Source organism: Entelurus aequoreus, linkage group LG03 (genome assembly GCF_033978785.1).
Source record: "Entelurus aequoreus isolate RoL-2023_Sb linkage group LG03, RoL_Eaeq_v1.1, whole genome shotgun sequence".
Taxonomy (NCBI): domain Eukaryota; kingdom Metazoa; phylum Chordata; class Actinopteri; order Syngnathiformes; family Syngnathidae; genus Entelurus; species Entelurus aequoreus.
Window position 1 is genome coordinate 32970576 of NC_084733.1, and position 23785 is coordinate 32994360.

At 36.9% G+C, this 23785-nt stretch overlaps 2 protein-coding genes across 3 annotated transcripts in view; one reads left to right on the forward strand and one right to left on the reverse strand.

Annotated features, from left to right (window-relative positions):
- The window catches only part of LOC133646367 (disintegrin and metalloproteinase domain-containing protein 17-like), a 41826-nt gene extending 27518 nt beyond the window's left edge, over window positions 1-14308 (forward strand). Inside the window, exons 19-20 of one of the 2 annotated variants that reach the window (XM_062041649.1) lie at window positions 3871-3907; window positions 13283-14308. In XM_062041649.1, coding sequence (XP_061897633.1) covers window positions 3871-3907; window positions 13283-13662 — 417 coding nt within the window. In that variant the 3' untranslated portion in view covers window positions 13663-14308. The remainder of the gene's footprint in view (window positions 1-3870; window positions 3908-13282) is intronic. The other variant, XM_062041650.1, reaches the window with a different exon arrangement.
- Window positions 13775-23117, reverse strand: iah1 (isoamyl acetate hydrolyzing esterase 1 (putative)). Its single transcript, XM_062041653.1, has 6 exons — window positions 22983-23117; window positions 22815-22867; window positions 22594-22742; window positions 22368-22529; window positions 22187-22308; window positions 13775-14571 (listed from the first exon to the last, which is right to left on the reverse strand). The coding sequence occupies exons 1-6, from the start codon at window positions 23043-23045 to the stop codon at window positions 14401-14403; spliced, it is 720 nt and encodes a 239-aa protein (XP_061897637.1). The 5' UTR covers window positions 23046-23117; the 3' UTR covers window positions 13775-14400.
- Between the last annotated feature and the right edge of the window lie 668 nt (window positions 23118-23785).

The following is a 23785-nucleotide window of genomic DNA, read 5'->3' on the forward strand; positions in this document are numbered from 1 at the left end:
GATTTGTTAAAAAATGTTAGTGACTGGCTAGTTAAAATGGAATATTGTGATTTCACAAGACTGTCTTAGAAGTTATCATTTGAAAATGTTCAATTTGAAAAATGTGCACTTAGATAAAATATAAAAATAAAGTGTTGCATATTGATATTTATCTGTTTCTATATATATTTATTGTGAGAAATCATTAAGATGATCAGTGTTTCCACAAAGATAAATATAATTAATTATTAATAATAACATAGAGTTAAAGGTAAGTTATTTAAGTGTGTATCAAACTGGTAGCCCTTCGCATTAATCAGTACCCAAGAAGTAGCTCTTGGTTTCAAAAAGGTTGGGGACCTCTGCCCTAGAGAATTGTAGCAAGCTACACTACAAGCCACACAGCAAAAGTAGCTTGCTACATTAAAGCTACATTATATAAATATATAAATTAATGTACAACTTTCCAACAAACAAGAGAAAAAATGCTCAGTTTGATTGTTTATTAGAATGAACACTAGCTAGAAACATGCCTTTTGTCTGGCTTTTTTACATTTCTTTTAAATTGCATACCATGTACCAAATGAGGGAAAAAACACAGGAAACAAATAAATATATAAAAGACAGTGTAACAATAATAGTAATAAACAAACACCATAATATATACTCTAATAGAGTATTTTCAGAACAGGCTAAATTAGTTTTAACAGAAACCATAGTGTCAAAATGACAAAGGAACAAAATATTTGTCTCACAAAAGAGACATTAAAGGGGAACTGCACTTTTTTGGAATTTTGCCTATTGTTCACAATCATTACGAAAGACATGACGGAATTGTTTGTTTTTTAATGCATTCTAACTTGTAAATAAACGTAAATAAATGTCAGCTTACAGTGGAGCCAATGGGAGGTACTCTATTCCGCCCATGAATCCAAAAAGCACCAAAAATACTCTATTTACATGTCGTGACTAGAATATTAACCATGTATTAGTGATATTGTTAATGTAAGCGCTAACACAGACAAACTATTTATAGCAGCACCGTGATCACCAGTTTATGCTGCTATGTTTATATCATCGAGTAGTCAGCTGTTTCCTCGCTTCCCTGCTCCTTGGAAGTTTATTGTACATTATAAATCATGCATCTTACCTGGATAGAAGAAGGCTAAGGCAAATTCCAACAAGTTGGTACATTTTGACAGCCACTTTAGACAAAAAAGTCGCTTGGCTCCACCTCCCTTTTCTTCGTGAGGATTATAAGTCATTTTTTATCTAAACAGGAATATAACAAGATTATATCAGTCGGCATCCTAATGACAGTAGACCTTGTACAGTAAGTGACATTTGATCGTGTTTGTTGGCTCTCATGAAGTCTGCAGTGAGCAGTAATCAGTTATGTTGTTGGGTAAAAAAGCTTACGTCGTGATGCGTTTTTAAAATAATGCGTCATGTATGCTTAAAATGATCAAACTATGTAATTATTACATCTTATTATACACGTGCCTGTTATTATCTTACATATAAAGTACTATCTATCTATATATAGTTAGATCAGGTATATAAAACCTTAATTGAGGTGTTTAGATGTTTTAGGCAACTTTTTTTTTTTTTAAGTGCACTTTCCATTATCAAACTCCATCTGCGCATGAACGAAATCAATAAATCTAAACATATTTAAAGTAAATATGTTCCTGACTGTGGAACAGAGTCAAACAAAATGACATTTTTCCCCAACTCCAGGTAATTATCTTAATGTAACTGAGAGTGTACATATGGAACCAAATGGCCCCAATAAGGGTCTATTACTTATAACTGTCATTTAGCTGCGGACACGATACAACTCCCTCTGGGGATACCCGCACTCCACTGTATGTATTTATTTTAGTGTGCCTTTTCTTTGGCCCACCCCTAAAATGTTATTCATTTTCTCTACCTACAGTAAATAAAAACAGCATATATCTATAGCTCGACATAAAACACTGACTTGTGTGGTGTTTGGGAACAGTTGATAATAGTTTTGTGAAGTAAAACTTTGAACTCAACTCACCTTAATGTGTGTCCCACATCTTCCATGTCGAGAGCAGTTTTGATTTGGGCTTACAAGTTAAACAACTAAAATGAATGTTTTGGGCATTGTTTTATCTAAACGCATACATTTGTCCAAATGTGGCCAAATAAACGTATTTTGGGTTTCCAGGATGTCATCTATATTGCTAAAAGAAAAATCTAAGGAAGAGAATCCCTCTGCCATCTTCAACTAGGTTTTTTTTTTGTTTAAATCGCCCGCTTGAAAATTCCTTCTTGTCTCCCTTGTCGTCATTTGGGGTGTGCGTGTCTGTTGTGATTTAACCTTTCTGGTTTAATGACCCACCCTATATTGCCTCTGATTGGCCTGTTCGTAATGTTTTGCACTAATCTTAACCAATCGTGACTCATCATAGTAAACCAACCAATCAACATGAACTTTTTTATATGTAAACCAACAAATCATCATTGATTTTTCCCGTATGTTTTTGTCCCCCGCCAGTGGAGTTGCACTAGTCCATTTCTCTCTTTTTTATCTTTTTCTTCTCCCTCTCTTTTCATTTGTAGATTGTAGCTTTGTAGCTAAGCTACCCGCTACATGGGTCTAAAAATAGCTAAGCTACGGAAATCGCTACTTGTTTAAAAAGTAGTGTAGCTACTGCCAAGATACTGGGTAATGTAGTTAAGCTACGTAGCTTTGCTACATGTAACGAACTACCGCCCAACACTGAGTATTAGTTATATTGTTGTTATAAGCGTTAATGTACATATATATATATAATGTATATATATATATATATATATATATATATATATATATATATATATATATATATATATATATATATATATATATATATATATATATATACATACATATGTACATACACACTATATATATATATATATATATATATAATGTGTATATATATATATATATATATACATATATATATATACATACATATGTACATACACACTATATATATATATATATATATATGTGTGTGTGTGTATATATATATATATGTGTGTATATATATATATATGTGTGTATATATTGATGTGTGTATGTATATAGATATGTGTGTATATAGATATGTGTATATATATATATGTGTGTGTATATATATGTTTGTGTATATATGTATATACTGTATATGTGTTTGTATATATATATATATATATATATATATATATATATATGTGTATATATATAGATATGTGTGTATGTATATATATATGTGTATATACTGTATATATATATACTGTATATGTATATATATACTGTATATGTATATATATACTGTATATATATATATATATATATATATATATATATATATATATATATACTTCATAGCGTAAGGTAGAGAGCCCCTTTAGTGCGTCGGTATCCAATCCATTCCACTTGTTCATATAGAAAATTCCCACATCACTCAAAATCCAGTCCGCATTTTTTTTATATGTATATATATATATATATATATATATATATATATATGTATATATATATATATATATATATATATATACATACACACACACATACATATAACCCTGGAGGTGTTTGGATGTTTTTTTAGGGGCTCCAAAGACAGAATTGAACGGCTCCCATAGGCTCCATTGTAAGCAGACTTTTGATCGAATGTATTTAATATTTAGAATGCATTAAAAAAATACATCCGTCGTCATGTCTTTCATAATGATTGTGAACGATCTGCAAAATTCCCTAAAAAGTGCAGTTCCCCTTTAAGGAAAAAAAGGCATCAACTGGAAGTTCAGCGATGGGGCTTTCGGTCTTACAGGCTGCAAGCTGTCATTGACCTTTGCATCACTCTTGACCTTTTCTTACTGGAACTGCAGCAGACGGTGGAGGTTTGTAGTAGAGTTCCCGCTCTAGGTGAGTGCGTGTGCCATCGCTTGGTGTTGCATTGCCATCGAGTCCATGATGATGATGCATGGTCCATGGGCCCACGTTTGGGATAGTCGCACTCCTTAACTCCTTGATGTAATCACTGATCGCTCACCAACCGTTGGTAGAGTAGCTCAAAGGACGTCCCACACCCGATCAGAAATTACCTCAAGAACGCAAATTGCATCTTGGGAGTATTCATTCAAACAAAGAGAGGAGTGACAAGGTTGCACCTTGTTGTTGTCTGTGAAATGCGATGCAGTGTGTTGACATTCAGTTTGCATCGCTGCTGTTTTAAAGCCGCTAGCAGAGAAGCATCGTGTTTTTACTGTTCCATTTCTACTAGTACTCTCTGCACAGTGTCTCCTTTTGCTAATTCGAGGATACATTTGTTCATAGACCTTCCTCACAGGAAACATTGAGACAAAGGAAGGTCTAATATTTTAAAAAGGATGGATATGAGCTGCCTGATTGTCAATTTAACCCTTGTGCAACCTTGAGATTAACTATACACACTTACTCTTAAGATCCAAAAGGGGTTCGCTCATAAAAGTGTTATATGTCAGCCAAATATATATATATATATATTTACTTTCAACACTTGAAATTGTTTAACAACTTCAGATCTATCTATAGATATTATTTATATGTTTTTGTTTTTTATGATCTTTTTGTAAAAAAAAAAAAGTGTTTTTTTTATAATGGGAAATGTAAAATTATGCAATATTTTAAAAAATTAAAATAAAATAAGTTGCCCGATTGTAGCTGAGATAGGTTCCAGCACCCCCCGCGACCCCGAACGGGACAAGTGGTAGAAAATGGATGGATGGATGGATGGATGGATGGATGGATGGAAGTTGCTGAGTGGAATATTTAAGGTTGGCTAATTACAGCGTTAAAGTAGGTGAATAATTCATGACAACATTGATTTTGATTCAATAGACAAGTAGACCAAAAAACAATTTTACAATGCATACTGAGCTACAATGAGAGAGAAAGTAGGCAGGACTTATATATATATATATATATATATATATATATATATATATATATATATATATATATATATATATATATATATATATATATATATATATATATATATATATACAGGTATGTATATATATATATATATATATATATATATATATATATATATATATATATATATATACAGGTATGTATATATATATATATATATATATATATATATATATATATATATATATATATATATATATATATATATATATATATATGTGTGTGTGTGCGAGTGCATGTGTGTGTGTGTGTTTATTTTCATGACTATTTACATTGTAGATTGTCACTGAAGGCATCAAAACTATGAATGAACACATGTGGAGTTATGTACTTAACAAAAAAAGGTGAAATAACTGAAAACATGTTTTATGTTTTAGTTTCTTCAAAACTGCCACCCTTTGCTCTGATTACTGCTTTGCACACTCTTGGCATTCTCTCAAGCTTCAAGAAATAGTCACCTGAAATGGTTTTCACTTCACAGGTGTGCCTTATCAAGGTTGATTAGTGGAATTTCTTGCTTTATCAATGGGGTTGGGTCCATCAGTTGCATTGGCGTTGTTGGGCCTATTTTAGGGGGGCTCAAGCCCCCCTAAATAATTTGGTGTTAAAAAAAAAAATTATTATTATTTTTTTTTTTTTTTTTTTATACAAATACATGCCGACATATTCATTATAAAGTGGCCCGAATATGAGTTTAAATAAATAATCATATAACCTGTCATTATTCACTCTGTTTCCCCTCACTTCATAGCGTAAGGTAGAGAGCCCCTTTAGTGCGTCGGTATCCAATCCATTCCACTTGTTCATATAGAAAATTCCCACATCACTCAAAATCCAGTCCGCATTTTTCTGCGACGTTGCTTGCGGTCCTTGGACTTGTTCCTATAGAAAATGCCCACATCACTCAAAATCCAGTCCGCATTTTCTCTGCGACCTTGCTTGCGGTCCTGCAGGTGTACGAAGCACATTAGCACACAGCACTGCAGAACAAGAACCTTGTGTCTGCAATTGTAAATAATTTAGTTTTTAAGTTTTGTGTTTCTTGTAGAATCTATATAAAGTAATATACATTAGCCTATTGTTAAAATAATGAAAAAAACATCATTAAATATATTTGTTTTATTGTATTGTTACATTAATAGCTGTTGTATTATTATAGGATGGCTTGTTAAACATTTCATAGGATTTTCAGAGGGTGGAAAAACCAAGACATTTAATGTAAAATGAATAAACACATAAAAAGAAAAAGAAAAAAAATGGTTAAAAGCCATCGTCCTGGGGAGCATTTCATTTCGTCCAGTGCATTTTTTTTTACCGTCCCCTCAAGCCCTGGAAGTTACATTTTATTGTTTGCATTATTTCTTTCAGCATTGTACTTTGAAGATGGTCCCTCAGCTCTTTGACAGCTTTGGCTCTTTTTTAAATCAGCAGACGGACTCTTAGTCTTTCTTAATTACAGTATATATAAACGTTTCTCATTTCTATTCAGACTTCCATATATCTTTAATTTCCTTAACGGCTTGCCATAATATATATGTATATATATAAATATATTATATACAAGCCAAATTATCCCGATCCAGATATTACTTTAATTCAAGTAATTAAGTAATATTTCCAGGGCTTGAATTTACAACCATTTTAGTCACATATGTGCCCAAAATGTAATCTGTGCAACTTCAAAATATTTGGGAACAAACAATTATTGTATTGTGAGCTAAAGTGGTGGCATTAGCCTCTATGTTGTGAATGAATAACATAGACTCTATGTTATTAATTCACAACATAGAGGCTAATGCCATGACTTTCATTGTCTTTCAGTGTATTTTGAAGGATCATGCAAGTAATTATTTCTTGTTTATGCTGTAAACAAAATGTCACTGTGCAAACCCATGTTTGTTGTTGTACTGAACACAGATTGAAAATAAACCGACTGAAATAATAATAATAACAATGATTAATTTCTAAGTCTTTGTTAGCCGTTTGTGAAGTTTTGTGCTTGTGTGCTACGTTCGCTCGCATCCTGTGCATCTCCTGGGGCCTAAGCCCCCCCCTGTCCTTAAAAGCTAGTGACGCCCCTGATCAGTTGTGTTGTAAATGAGAAGGTGTGTCCAAACTTTTGGCCTGTACTGTATGTACATATGTATGTATATGTATATACACTACCGTTCAAAAGTTTGGGGTCACCCAAACAATTTTGTGGAATAGCCTTAATTTCTAAGAACGAGAATAGACTGTCGAGTTTCAGATGAAAGTTCTCTTTTTCTGGCCATTTTGAGCGTTTAATTGACCCCACAAATGTGTTGCTCCAGAAACTCAATCTGCTCAAAGGAAGGTCAGTTTTGTAGCTTCTGTAACGAGCTAAACTGTTTTCAGGTGTGTGAACATGATTGCACAAGGGTTTTCTAATCATCAATTAGCCTTCTGAGCCAATGAGCAAACACATTGTGCCATTAGAACACTGGAGTGATAGTTGCTGGAAATGGGCCTCTATACACCTATGTAGATATTGCACCAAAAACCAGACATTTGCAGCTAGAATAGTCATTTACCACATTAGCAATGTATAGAGTATTTCTTTAAAGTTAAGACTAGTGTAAAGTTATCTTCATTGAAAAGTACAGTGCTTTTCCTTCAAAAATAAGGACATTTCAATGTGACCCCAAACTTTTGAACGGTAGTGTAAATATATATATATATATATATATATATATATATATATATATATATATATATATATATATATATATATATATATATATATATATATATATATATATATATATATATATATATATATATATATATATATATATATGTGTGTGTGTGTGTGTGTGTGTGTGTGTGTGTGTGTGTGTATATATACTGTATATGTATATATATATATATATGTGTGTGTGTGTGGGTATATATATATACATGTGTGTGTATATACATTTATATATAAGTGTATATACATTTATATATATGTGTTTGCGTGTGTGTGTGTGTGTATATGTGTGTGAAGATTTATATTTATGTATGTATGGGTGTATATATATATATGTATGTATATATCTTTTGAGAAAGAACGTCATTAAAAGGTCGCCAAGTAGACAACCCTGCGCTGAGGTGTGTGTGAAAAATTAAGAAGTAAAGACCCTCCTTAGGTTGCTTCTGATTCGTTTACACTCTGTGGTGCCTTCTGTGGTTGGCATTCAGGCACAAGAATTTATGGATTGGTCTGGGATTGGTTCTTTCAATAAGTCAATCAGAATTACTGTCTGCTATGTTGCTCTGTCATTGTTAGTCGCAAACGACAACGGTACTCTCGTATCACGTCATCAAAGAAATCTTGCAAGGTTAGAGCGGCCATATTTTTGATTCATGACTTTCCAAACGGACATCGACCGATTCATATCACATATAGATCCATCCAGAGGCTCGCCAAACAATGTATTTATGTCTCTAAAGTAAAAATTTATCGGTTTGTACCGATTAATTTTTACACTCCTAATATGTATGTATATACTGTTTGTGATACACAGTGTTGGGACTAACTTACTGTAACGCCGTTAGTTTCGGCGGTAACTAGTAATCTAACGCGTTATTTTTTATATTCAGTAACTCAGTTACCGTTACTACATGATGCGTTACTGCGTTATTTTACGTTATTTGTTATGTAGTATCGGCTAGAAACAGAAGATCTGAGTGTGTTTTATTGCAGCGCTGCAGTGACGTGCTTCTGATTCTTCCTCTGCGCTCTCTGTGTGTCTGGGTGTGGGAAGAGGAGGAGTGGGGAGGGGGGTGCGCAGTACAACGTAAACCGTTGGCCAACCAAAAAGTAACCACAGAACAATAGTGTTCTGTGGTTACTTTTTGATTGGCCAAGCAGACGTGACGACAGGCTGTCCTCACTCAGGTCCACACGGACATGGAGGGGGCGTGCCTTAAATTCGGGAGAATGGTTGTCCCGGGGAGAGGCACTGAAATTCGGGAGGGTTGGCAAGTATGAGATATTCTCACTACTTTTCTTTTGTCGAGCACAAAGAAAAGAACATTTTAGTTAAATGTAAGTTGTGTCTTGGATCAAAGATCCCGTCTACTGCCCAAAACAACAATTCAAATCTGCCTGCTTAGGCTTTGTGTATGTCACGTGTGTCTTCCTTAGGTGAAGCCAGGTTTACAGCTATGTTGTTGTTATGCTGTTTGTTACTTACTGTATGTATGTTATGTTGCAGCTATTTAAAATAGTTATGTCAATTTGTTCTGGCCTGAAATAAATTGGCCCTTTGAAACATATCTTTGTCTTTGTGTGTTGTATGTAGACCACATTGCTTAGCAGAGTTCAGTGATGCAAATGCATGTCTAGTTGATCAACACATTGTATTATTCTCCAGTGCAATAACAGTACTGAAATGAAGGCTAAAAGGGCATTAATGGGAGCTTTAAAAAAAAAAAGTAGAAGAATTAACTAAATAGTTACTTTTCACAGTAACACATTACTTTTTGGTGTAAGTAACTGAGTTAGTAACTGAGTTACTTTTGAAATAAAGTAACTAGTAACTGTAACTAGTTACTGGTTTTCAGTAACTAACCCAACACTGGTGATACATATATTTGTATACATGTATGTATACATATGTGCGTGCGTGCGTATATGTATATCGGTGTGTGTATATAGGGTTTCCCCTAAACTATGGTGTGTGTATATAGGGCAGTGGTTCTTAACCTTTTTGGAGGTACGGAACCCCACCAGTTTCATATGCGCATTCACCGAACCCTTGTTTAGTGAAAAATTAAATTTGTTATTTTTTTTTCACATTCTAGACAAAGTTTTATGTTTTTGGTAACACTTTAGTATGGGGAACATATTCTAAGTAACAAAGACTTAATTTAGAGTTTTTTGGACACTAGGGGAATTGATTGATTGATTGAATCTTTTATTAGTAGATTTCACAGTGAAGTACATATTCGGTACAATTGACCACTAAATGGTAACACCCGAATACGTTTATATATTGATATATACTATCAAATATATACTAACATCATAATACAGTCATCACACAAGATAATCATCAGAGTATATACATTGAATTATTTACATTATTTACAATCCGGGGTGTGGGATATGGAGGGGGGGTGGGGGGTGTAGGTTTGGTTGGTATCAACACTTCAGTCATCAACAATCAGCATCAACAATTGCATCATCAGAGAAATGGTAATTGAAACAGTGTAGGACTGACTTGGTAGGATATGTACATCAAGTAGTGGACATAGAGAGAGAGGTCAGAAAGTATAAGAAAAAGTGTCTACATTTGATTATTTACAATCCGAAGAGGTATTATGTGGAAGGGAGGGTGTTAGTTTAGGGTTGTAGTTGCCTGGAGGTGTTCTTTTAGTGCGGTTTTGAAGGAGGATAGAGATGCCCTTTCTTTTACACCTGTTGGGAGTGCATTCCACATTGATGTGGCATAGAAAGAAAATGAGTTAAGACCTTTGTTAGATCGGAATCTGGGTTTAACGTGGTTAGTGGAGCTCCCCCTGGTGTTGTGGTTATGGCGGTCATTTACGTTAAGGAAGTAGTTTGACATGTACTTCGGAACATATTCTAAGTAACAAAGACTTAATTTAGAGTTATTTGGTTAGGGACCCCGACTTAAACAAGTTGAAAAACTTATTGGGGTGTTACCATTTAGTGGTCAATTGTACGGAATATGTACTATACTGTGCAATCTACTAATAAAAGTTTCAATCAATCAAAAAAAGGGTTAGGGTTAGAGGGTTAGGGCCAGGGTTAGGGTTATAATAAGGCCATGCCGAATAAGGCATTAATAAGTACTTAATAATGACTAGTTAAGAGCTAATATGTTACTAATTTGCATGTTAATAAGCAACTAATTAATGGTGAATATGTTCCCCTTACTAAAGTGTCACCATGTTTTATTACTGGTGCACCGTGCATGAACATCACCTTGTTCAAAGAACAAAACCAACACAGTGCATAAACTCACAACAAATTACACACCTGCAAATCAGTGTGACTTCTGCTGTTGCTGTATCCGTAATACGCCGATAGGGAGAAGTTTTTATTTACACGATGAGTCGGGTGTGTTTTGACCTCTGCCGAACCCCTGAGCCCGACTCACCGAACCCCTAGATCGAACCCAGGTTAAGAACCACTGATATAGGGTTTCCCCTAAACTGCCAAGATACCTGTGGTGGTGGGGGCGTGGTTATGGGTGTGGTCACCATGATGTCATCGAGTAATTTGCATAATTTGCTATGATATGATTTTCTGTTAAAAGGCTCAAACTGTATACATACATTTAAAACAAATGTGTTATTAATTAGCATTAACATATGTTTTTACCGTTTTGCCATATTTTAAATTGTTGCTGCTTTTTGTACAATGTACTTTGTTGAGATTTTTTCAAGTGTTAACAGACTTTTAATGACTTTTTTTTAATTAAAAACAACTAGCAACAAATCTCACATCTTCTGGTGTTATTATAAAATGTACTCGTGTTTAGAGACTTCTGTCCCTTGATGTCCCTGACGAAAGAAGAGAGTTGCAGCGAGCGTGATGTCACACTTGCTTCACGCTGTTGCTCCAGTTGGACTGTCTCTCCTTAAAAGCCGCCACTGTCCTTTTAATATTTGCACATTTTGTAGATGGCTGTATGCGGGTATATCTGCTATATATATATATATATATATATATATATATATATATATATATATATATATATATATATATATATATATATATATATGTATATGTATATATGTATATATATATATATATATATATATATATATATATATAATCACGTCCACATCGCAGACATGCTGACAACGCTCCAGACAATGGCGTGCATTTTGTTTACATCCTGTCTTGGTAGCGTGGTTTTCGGTGATCAGTCTTTTTCCGGTGGTCAAGTTTCGGTACATCACTTGTCAATAGTGTGCAAATAATAGGCTATATCTATCAATTCATACTGTAACAACCAGCTAATGTTAATGTTTTATGTTTGTGTGGTTTGGATTTGATGTCAAGTTTTTCCTATGTTTGGAAACACACCGTCCATGCCTGAAAGGTGATTGGCGAGAATGAGGGTGTGTTGTTGTGTGTTTGGAGAAGCGCAGACAAAGTGTGTGCACGGGAGGTAAAACCTGTTGGAATTGTGCCGTTGTTATCATAAGTTTGGTAATAAAAGTTAAAAATAGCGTCAGACTTTGTGTGATTTCTTCTGGGGGCTACAATATATTATATTACTTTAATTTGTTTTCAAGTAAAAAAAACAAGAAACAAACTTATTTTCAAGGTGTGGCGGTAGTAAGAATGCCATAGCGGTGTGCCACATTCAATTACATTAGGGAAAACCCAATATGTATGTGCTTATATATGTAGATGTGTATACATGTGTATATATATATACATATATATGTGTATATATATATATATATATATATGTATATATATAAATACATATATATGTATATATATATATATATATATATGTATGTATGTATATATATATATATATATAAATATAGTGTGTATATATATATAGTGTCTATGTATATATATATATAGTGTGTATGTATGTATATATATATAACAATAGTGTGTATGTATATATGTATGTACATATATATATATATATACATATAAATATAGTGTATATATATATATAACTGCCCAAAATTATTTTTATTTCGGCAGTTTAACTCATTTACCTCATCAAATTTGTAAGAATTATGCTCATGGTTTTCTGGTGCCATCAGGTGGTTAAGGGGCAAAACTACACCAAAACAGTATTTTCTTGTTTTTCATTTGGCAAGAATGAGATTCATTCGGTTTTCGTGGAAAAAGCATATTGATATACCAGGATTACAGTCTGGCGGAAATAATTATTTAGAGAAAGTGTGTATACTTTGTTCTTTTAACAACATTGCAATAAAAAAAACTACTGCAATTTTATAACAATGTGAAAAACGCACTGGTGAAATTTCAGATCGCTAACCTCCAGACTGAACAACCATATCACAAAATGAACACATGAAATGTACGTTTTGGTCCCTAGGGTTGCACAAGGGTTAAAACCTAACATGGATCAAAATCCACATTTACACCAAGCAGTACAGCTTCTGACTAAAGGTTGCTTAAAACAGTACAGATTAATTGTATTGGTATTCTTTTAACAACGATTCTCATTGTAAACCGGTCTAAAATGGCATTGTCACAAAAAAGATATGAGTAAAAATGGAATGGATCCCGCCTCAGTCCATCACACATCAGCTCTGCATGGCTCTCACTTGTTATTCTCTCTCCAGAATCAAGAAATCCTCAGCAACCTCGAGTCGGCATCAATGCGCATCGTCAAGCCTCCTTCCTCCTCCTCCGCCGCCCGGACCGGGCCCTCCCCACAACCGCAACAGCTGAGCCAGGCCGCAGCCTCGCCGCTCATGGCCACCTCCCCGACCCCCGGCCCCAGCTACGTCCCCACGCCGGACAGCGGCAGTGGGCTGCGGATGGCCACCATCCAGGAGGACAACAGCAGCGACTCTCACCCAGGGGAGGAGGTGGGCCAGGGGGACGACTTTCCAACCGCAGGAGCCTACTCGTCGGCTACGAGATCCTCCTACGAGGATCTGACAGAGCAGAGCCCGTCGGCCAGGGAAAGGAGGCGCCTCATGAGACAGGAGTGCTTTGACGCCAAAGAGACCCAGTGCTGAGTCCAATCTCAACAGTGTGTAACTAACATTGACGTGTGTATGCATTTGTCACAATGAACCATCTTAGATGGAAGTGTCGTTTATGTTTGATAGTATAAAAAAAAAAAAAGCCCTCTGCCTGTGACCAGTACCTCAAAAACACCTTCTAGTCAGTATTTGAACTATGTGTTGCAATGCTAAACACAAGTTACTGCACTTTCTAACAATTACTGCTGTGAGTTCTAGTGTACGCATGACTGGATGATTGATTGTTTTATATACGCTATCCTGTGTCACAATCTAGTCATGCTCCCCTGCCTTCAAAACACTGTTGTGCCTTTCCTGGAGACTTAGTTAATGCCACAATGGGAAAATTGAAGTGGGCATCCTGTTGCGAAAACTGTGAGCTACTCAAATTTACTGTGTTCTATTTTCTGTCTTCATATCAATTCATGACTCACCACTGACGCCTGCTATTCTAAAAGTTTAGGTCCAGTCAGAGTGATGTAGTTAACATATGGATGTGAACTGTTACCCGATGGAAAAAGTGACATGTTTTTGTACTCTTATTCATGTTCAAATTATGTTCCTTGCTTGCATTGCTTACCCAAATATTAAAAACATTTTATTGTGCACCGTCATTTGTAACATTATTGCAGCATGAAGGCAGGTCAGTGCATTGGGCTCCACATTGAGAATCCTTCAAATGTATCGATTAAATGTTGTCCGGTTTTTTTTCACTGCTGCAGGCTGATCTCCGGGTTCCCAGCTTCCACATCGCCCCAGTAGGGAAGGATAAAAGGTAGATGAGCCACTCTGCTCTCCAGCAGCTGCCAAAGGTGCCGCATCACAAACTGGTTGCCTTTCTCGGAGAGATGGAGGCCATCTGACAGGTAAACTCTGAAGTCCTGCCAAGACAAAACAATTTGAAAGACATGCATTTTACAATTATAGTTATCCCTCGTTCACCGCTGTTAATTGATTCCGAAAGCAGGAATCATCCATCCATCCATTTTCTACCGTTTGTCCCTTTTGGTGTCGCGGGGTGTGCTGGAGCCTATCTCAGCTGCATTCGGGCGAAAGGCGGGGTACACCCTGGACAAGTTGCCACTTCATCACAGGGCCAACACAGATAGACAGACAACATTCACACACTAGGGCCAATTTAGTGTTGCCAATCAACCTATCCCCAGGTGCCTGTCTTTGGAGGTGGGAGGAAGCCGGAGTACCCGGAGGGAACCCACGCAGTCACAGGGAGATTATGCAAACTCCACACAGAAAGATCCCGAGCCCGGGATTAAACTCAGGATTACTCAGGACCTTCGAATTGTGAGGCGCATGCACTAACCTGTTCCACCGTGCTGCCCGCAGGAATCCTTATCAAATGAATATTTTCATAGCTGAATACATTTTTTTAACATCATGACAGCCTTCCAGAAATGAAAAGACACCTCTTCACTTTTGTAATCCAATATACAGTATTAATGCTGCCTGAGGCTGAGCCAATCGACCACAAGACTGAAAGGCGAGCTCCGATTAATTTGGTTTCATTAAGTGTCTAATACTACTAATAGTAATTATATTTTTAGTTCATTTAGACATTTTTATGCTTGACTATGCATGATTTTAGACAAAACTTTAGAGAAAATTATTCAAAATAAATATGCAATTTGATGAGGGATCAGTGTACTCATGGAAATATTAGATTAAATGTAAGTACTGTAAATTCAGAAGATTTTAAAGGGGGAGGGCACTTTCTGGAATTTCTTGGCTAACGCAAAATAAAAAAATTCTTATACATTAAAAAAAATTTAACTACAAAAAAGCACTATCAATGAAATAAAACAGACAAAGATCGGTGTACAAATTTCACTGAAACATTTATAGGCAATTTTGTCTACTGTAAAATGATAATTGTAAATCCACAGCAATAAATTGCATACTTTCACAGTAACATTTACAATAATGTACTGTAACTGCAGAGCTGTGATTTTATAATTAATTACAATAAAGTTAAATGCTGTAACTTCAGTTACTCTCGTTTTAACAACATACTCCGCCTACTGTACAAGAGTGTGCAACGTAGTCTACGGAACCCCTTAAAGGGGAACTGCACTTTTTGGGGGAATTTTCCCCCATCATTCACAATCATTACGAAAGACATGACGGATGGATTTTTTGTAATGCATTCTAAATACTAAATAGGTTCGATCAAAATTCCACTTACAATGGAGCCTATGGGAGCCGTTCAATTCTGCCTATAGAGCCCCTAGAAAATAACCATACACCTCCATTAGGGTATTATATACATGTTGTAAGTATACAGTATATGTAATGTAGTAACGGGTGCATTTAAAGGCCTACTGAAATGAATTTTTTTTTATTCAAACGGGGATAGCAGATCCATTCTATGTGTCAAACTTGATCATTTCGCGATATTGCCATATTTTTGCTGAAAGGATTTAGTATACAACGACGACGATAAAGTTCGCAACTTTTGGTCGCTGATAAAAAAAAGCCTTGCCTATACCGGAAGTAGCGTGACGTCACAGGAGGAAGGATTCCTCACAATTCCCCGTTGTTTACAATGGAGCGAGAGAGATTCGGACCGAGAAAGCGACGATTACCCCATTAATTTGAGCGAGGATGAAAGATTCGTGGATGAGGAACGTTAGAGTGAAGGACTAGAGAGGCAGTGCAGGGTGTATGTTTTTTCGCTCTGACCGTAACTTAGGTACAAGGTCTCATTGGATTCCACACACTCTCCTTTTTCTATTGTGGATCACGGATTTGTATTTTAAACCACCTCGGATACTATATCCTCTTGAAAATGAGAGTCGAGAACGCGAAATGGACATTCACAGTGACTTTTATCTCCACGACAATACATCGTTGACGCACTTTAGCTACGGAGCTAATGTGATAGCATCGGGCTCAAATGCAGATAGACACAAAATTTTAAAAAACCCTGACTGGAAGGATAGACAGAAGATCAACAATACTATTAAACCATGAACATGTAAATACACGGTTAATAATTTCCAGCTTGGCGAAGCTTAACAATTGAAGCTAACTACGGAGCGGCGGCGGGCGTTGTAGCTTTCGACGGCACCCCTGCCGCCATCAGAGTCGGCAAGAAACATATATTTCCCCGAAGTTACGTACGTGACATGCACATAGCGACACGCACGTACGGGCAAGCGATCAAATGTTTGGAAGCCAAAGCTGTACTCACGGTAGTGCGTCTTCTATCCAACTCAAACACAACACAGCCTCCTGATTGTGTTGCTGTAGTCTGCCGCTAATACACCGATCGCACCTACAACTTTCTTATTTGCAGTCTCCATTGTCCATTAAACAAATTGCAAAAGATTCACCAACACAGATGTCCAGAATACTGTGGAATTGTTCGATGAAAACAGAGCAGTTTGTATGGTGACACATTGGGTACGAATACTTCCGTTGCCGTCGTGACGTCACACGCATACGTCGTCATACAAAGACGTTTCCAACCGGAAGTTTAGCGGGAAATTTAAAATTGCACTTTATAAGTTAACCCGGCCGTATTGGCATGTGTTGCAATGTTAAGATTTCATCATTGATATATAAACTATCAGACTGCGTGGTCGGTAGTAGTGGGTTTCAGTAGGCCTTTAAAGTAATAATTTGTACTTATTTTGAAAATTTTAAGCATACACGGCGCAATAATTTTAAAAAATGCATCACATGTGCTTTTTTTTTCTACACTGATTTTTGCTCACTGTAGACTCTAGGAGCCAACACACATAATAAAACATCACTTACTGTACAAGGTCTGCTGTCATTAGGACGCCGACTGCTGGGATGTTCATATATTCCCATTTAGGTGAAAAATTTCTCAAAATCCTTGCGAAGAAACAGGGTGGGAGAACGAGCGCATTTCGTGTCGTCTTCGCCAGTTCCAGGTCCTAAAGGCTGTCAATGTGTCCCAACTTGTCAGATTATATTCTCAGCCATCTACTTTTCAGGTGAGGCATGATTTATGGTCTACAATAAATTTCAGGGAGCAAGGAAGCAGCAGACCACTCGATGATCTAAACATAGGCACACAAGTTTGATCACGGCGCCGCAATAAATAGTTGGTCTGCGTTAGGGCTTATAATACCAATATCACAAATACTTGGTTAATATTCAAGTCACAAAATGTAAATGGGGTATTGTTGGCGCTTTTTGAATGGTTATTTACTGGATTTTATGGGCGGAATGATGGAGCTCCCATTGGCTTAGCCAGGTGACTTTTATTTACGTTTATTTAGAAAATGGCTGAATATTTAGAATGCATTAAACAAATCCATCCATTGTCATGTCTATCATGATTGTGAACGATAGGCCAAATTCCAAAAAAAAGTGCAGTTCCTCTTTAAGAGACAAATCTGTTAAAATGTACAGTATTTTTTTGTGCTATTACACACCACTATGATTAACCTGTGTGAAGTTGGCCCCCCACCCCTCGCAAAACTCTGTGGAAATAGGCTCATTCGTTTGGCTTGGTTTTGGCAGTTGAAGTGATCGTTTGTGCTGCTTTCGTTTCCGAGTTATTAAAGATTATTTCAAAGGTCTATCTAAACGCTTATTTATTTTGAACAAGGTTAAATACAGTTTTCCGTATAACACAATGATAATGTTATATTGCTCAATTATTCTACCTTATTTCAATTATTGTGTAGAAATATGGGGAAATACAAATCACAGCAACGTAATGCCTTTATTTCTTTCACAGAAAAGAGTAATTTGTATTATTTTTAAAGTAGGATACAGAGACCACACAAAAACATTCTTCATTAGGGCAGGATTATTAAAACTAAAACACATTGCAGAATTGCATACTCTATTAGTGATGTTCAATGCTAGAAATAAAGTTATTTCGAAGGACTTACAAAAGTTATTTGTGTTCACGTCTGAAGATGAGAACCACAGAGGCCGTATGATTTTAAACATCTAAGAGTGCGAACAAATTTGAAACAAATGTGCTTGTCTGTTGCTGGTGTGAAAGCATGGAATTCTCTAAAGAAAAACTTAAAAAGTTGCAAGAATATTTTTGAATTTAAAAAGAGTTACAAAAAGAAACAACTGAAATTATATCAAACTGATTTTTGATTTTGATTTGGCGTGTTATAGTGAAAATGCTTAAACGAAAATTAAAAAGTATGTTGGAGTTCGGATGTTGGTGGAGGGAACAGTGATAAAGTCATCTAAAATAATTTGTGTTAAAAAGGGGGCAGATAAATAGAAGAATATCATTCTTCCATCTGCTCCTTTCTGATCATGGAAATGTATAAGAAACAAAAAACAATGAAAGTGTCAACTGTGCGTGGCTCGTATATATGCATTTTCATGAAAGGAATAAAAATAAATGATGATGAATGAAAGGTCAATCAAAGGTCCTCCAGCACCCCTGTTCTCTAAATTAAGTCCAAATTAAGACAAATTAGTTTCATTTGTTTGTGCTGCAAACATTTTTGGTCGAGCTATTATAGTTTTTAATTTATTAACGTTTTATGGTTTTTATGTTAACATGTAATTAAGTTATTTAGGAAGTGACGTCACGACAAAACCGGAATTCTCGTTTTCGACTCAATAAAAAAAAAATCCTCTATGGTTTGTGCTATGTTTTTTCTGGTTTGTGCCATTGAAATCGTTAATTGTGTTGCTAATATTTATGGGTTATTAATAACGTATCAAATGAGCAACATGAACTACGCTTTACTGCCACTGGGGTGTGGTAGACAGACTGGTACACCTGTGGAATTGAAAGTTTAACTACACTTTTGGCCTATGTATGTTTGACCACTAGAGTTGTATACAAAGCTTAATCCAGAAATGCAAGGTTAATTAGTCTTTTAATTTACTGTAAAATACCATTAAATTGTTGTGAAATATAAGGGTAATGTATACAATAATTTGTTGTAATGTTACAGAACATTTTGATTACAGTATTTCACTGCATATACTTGTTACCCCGTAGCTCAGAGCCTGTACGTTGGGAGTTTAACCCGGTGGACGAGAAGATAGCTTCCCTCATTACCAGAGGGTACACTCACCTCTGGGTCCTCTGGTGAGGGGACAAGTCCTGACTGCTGTTTTTGCTTACGCACCAAACAGCAGTTCAGAGTACCCACCCTTTTTGGAGTCCTAAGAGGAAGTACTGGTGAGTGTACCCTCGGTGATTCCCTTGTTCTACTGGAGGACTTCAATGCTCACATTGGTAACGACAGTGAGACCTGGAGAGGTGTGATTGGGAGAACACCATGTTCAAACATAAGGGTGTCCATATGTGCACTTGGCACCAGGACATCCTAGGCCGCAGTTCGATGATTGACTTTGTGGTTATATCATCGAATTTGCGGCCTCATGTTTTGGACACTCGGGTGAAGAGAGGTGCGAAGCTTTCAACCGATCACCACCTGGTGCTGAGTCGGCTCCGATGGTGGGGAAGGATGCCAGACAGACCTGGCAGGCCCAAACCAGGCATGTGACTTGAACTTAATGAAAACGACTGAAAATAAGTCCGGGGGCCGCAGTATTTACAACCTTACTGGTCTTCACTTCACAGCGACAGATGGTTCATCTAGTTATTTACATTATTTACACATTACTTTGGCATTTTTGTTTTAATGGTTTTGACATGAGCCATCCATCTTCTTCCGCTTGTCCGAGGTCGGGTCGTGGGGGCAGCAGCCTAAGCAGGGAAGCCCAGACTTCCCTCTCCCCAGCCATTTCGTCCAGCTCCTCCCGGGGGATCCTTAGGCGTTCCCAGGCCAGCTGGGAGACATAGTCTTCCCAACGTGTCCTGGGTCTTCCCCATGGCCTCCTACCGGTCGTACATGCCCGAAACACCTGTTCGGGTGGCATCCTGACCAGATGCCCGAACCACCTCATCTGGCTCCTCTCGATGTGGAGGAGCAGCGGCTTTAGTTTGAGCTCCCCCCGGATGACAAAGCTTCTCACCCTATCTCTAAGGGAGGAAGCTAATTTCGGCCGCTTGATCTTTTCCTTTCAGTCATAACCCAAAGCTCATGACCATAGGTGACGATGGGAACGTAGATCGATCGGTAAATTGAGAGCTTTGCCTTCCGGCTCAGCTCCTTCTTCACCACAACGTATCGATACAGCGTCCACAATACTGAAGACGCTGCACCGATCCGCCTGTCGACCTCACGATCCACTCTTCCCCCACTCGTGAACAAGACTCTGAGGTACTTGAACTCCTCCACTTGGGGCAAGGTCTCCTCCCCAACCCGGAGATGGCACTCCACCATTTTTTTTTACATGAGCCTTCCTGGCAAATTTCTGAGCAGCTTGCATTTCTTTTTTGTTTCTGCTTTAGTGGATTCTGCCTTGGATTTTATATAGCCAATTTATGTCTCTCAACTTCTAACTGCTCCAAATGCAAAAATCATAAAGAGTACATAAAATGTTTATTCTATTGGCTAACTTCCTTTATCTGAATAGCCATTTGTGATTCATAGCATGAAATAACAAATATCTTGCAGTCATGTTGTTAATGTTTCAAAATGATTCAACAATTCAATGTCAAAATATAAACAGTAGAAATAATTAACAAAATGTCAGCTACTGTCTTGTTCTAAAACACCAATTAAAATGAGATGTATCATTTAGACAGGCTATACTGTAGCAAAAGTCATCACATGTGTGTTCTTAAATGTGTATTTCACATCTTCCATGTCGAGAGCAGTTTTGATTTGGGCTTACATGATAAACAACTAAAATGAATGATTTGGGCATTGTTTTATCCAGACGCATACATTTGTCCAAATGTGGCCAAGTCAACGCATTGTGGGTTTCCTGGACGTCATCTAAATCGCTAAAAGAAAAATCTAAGAAAGAGAATCCCTCTGCCATATTCCACTAGTTTTTTTTATTATATAAATCGCCCGCTTGAATATTCCCTCTTCTCTTCTCCGACTCTCTCATCGTCATTTGAGATGTGCATGTCTGTTGTGATTTCCCTTCCTGGTTCGATGACTCGCCCTATCTTACCTCTGATTGGCCTGACCGTAATGTTTTGCCCTAATCTTAACCACTCGTGACTCATCATAGTAAACCAACTAACCAAACATGGATGTCCTTATACGTAAACCAAACAATCATCAATGATTTTTCCCGTATATTTTGTCCCCTGCCCGCGGAGTTGGACTAGTCCATTTATCTCTTTCTCTTCTCCCTCTCTCTTCTTTTGTAGCATGTCGCTTAGCTAACCGCTACATGGATCTAAAAAATAGCTAAGGTACGGACATTGCTACTTGTTTAAAAAGTAGCAAAGCTACTGGGAAATGTCGCTACGTAACTTTGATTTTTATGTTCATAATTTTTAATGGAAAACTGTAGTTTTTACCACTGCAGATGTCCGTAGTGATTATGGGAAAACCGTAGTTGTTGGCAAAACATTTTGACCGTAGACACCCATGCAAATCCTACTTTCTACGTGTTTTTTTTTCATGAAATATTGAAATAATACCCAACCTGTCCATCTTTCTGCATGAGCGTCCACAAGTCCAAGACATCAGCACCACACTGAGCAGCTGCTTGGACACAAGCCTGAGAGTATTGCCCGGCCATCGAGTTGAGACGATTGAGGGGACAACCTGGAGAAATTCAGTCATAAAATCTGTGAAAAAATCTTTCATATACTGTGTCCATCTACCTTTAAGGGTGCACTCTTTTTCCCATGCCGTTTCATTAACAGGAGGAGGGGTGATGAAGATGACTTTCCCTGCAGGGACCCCCACTGTGGCAAGGAACCTGCTCATGTCTTTCAGGTTGTCAGAGTACTCATGCAGAGGAACGTGTTGCTGAGGGTTTTTATCTATAAACATGACAAGAGACCCAAGTCAATATGTTATATGTGCTCCAGTGTTATTCAGTTGTACCTTCCAGAGCAGAGTCGTTAGCTCCAAAAAAGACAGTGACAGCTGCTATGTTGTCTGCTGACCCCTCATTGTTTAAGATCCTTGGAAGAACTACCCTGGCCCATCTGGAGTTGTAGCCAGACAGCCCTCGGTTCACAACATCACACTTTCTGAAGAAACAAACCATGTATTCAAACACTTGCCGGATCCCTGAAGTCTGTCAAAAAGTCTAATGAAAGAACCTTGTTAATTTGTCCGCGATGCCTGAACCCCATCCATTGACCTGGAAGGAAAACTGAAAACAAACCCTGAGCTAGCAAGATAATAGCTATCAAACTAAAGCGACTAAAAAAAACACAGTTAAAACTGACTGACACAAACCCGACGCCACATTGAGAGTAAGAGTTTACCTGTGTGATGGAATCGCCGAATAAAATAACTTTAGGCCAAATCAACGTTTTGATTTTGGACATGTTGAAAATCGTTGTGGTCGCGCCATTCAACAGCAAGTGACGCTAGATCTTTGCGCATGCGCAATATTACCCAAAAATATATACCGGATGTACAATAAATATTTTACAAATAAAAACTACGGTGTTAATTATAAACATTACAATGTAATGTTTTAGAATTATTGTCGTAGGTTATCAATGACGACCCTGGTCCATAGCACATAATACAGTACAGTAGGCGGCGGTATGCACCTGTCAAACTCGACTCTGGTCAAACTATGGGGCAAGACTATAGTGTACTTGTATACATCTATAGGAGGCCTGGGCAATTATTTTGAATTGGGGGGCCAAATTTAAAGAAAAAAAAGTGTCTGGGGGCCGGTATATCTATTTTTAGGAACACTAATACAAAACCTCACAATAATGTCTGATTGAATGCTAAAAACTTTATGACAGACCGCCTTAAAAAACGGAATGGGATGTTATGTTGTTTTACGGAATGAGACACCCAGAATGTACATGAAAATAAAGAATGTGGGATTGACAATATTAACTATGAACGATAAAACATTGAATATTGACAACATATGAACGTCACACCCCCTCTCGATTGATACATTTTACAATCAAGCAAAACGCAAAAAAAATGCAACAAACACAGCAAAATATGAACATGAAGGGTAAAAGTAAACCCACCTACAATCCGATATATATGATATATCACTCAGCTTTAGAACTTTGTTGTAAAAATCTCTGTCCAC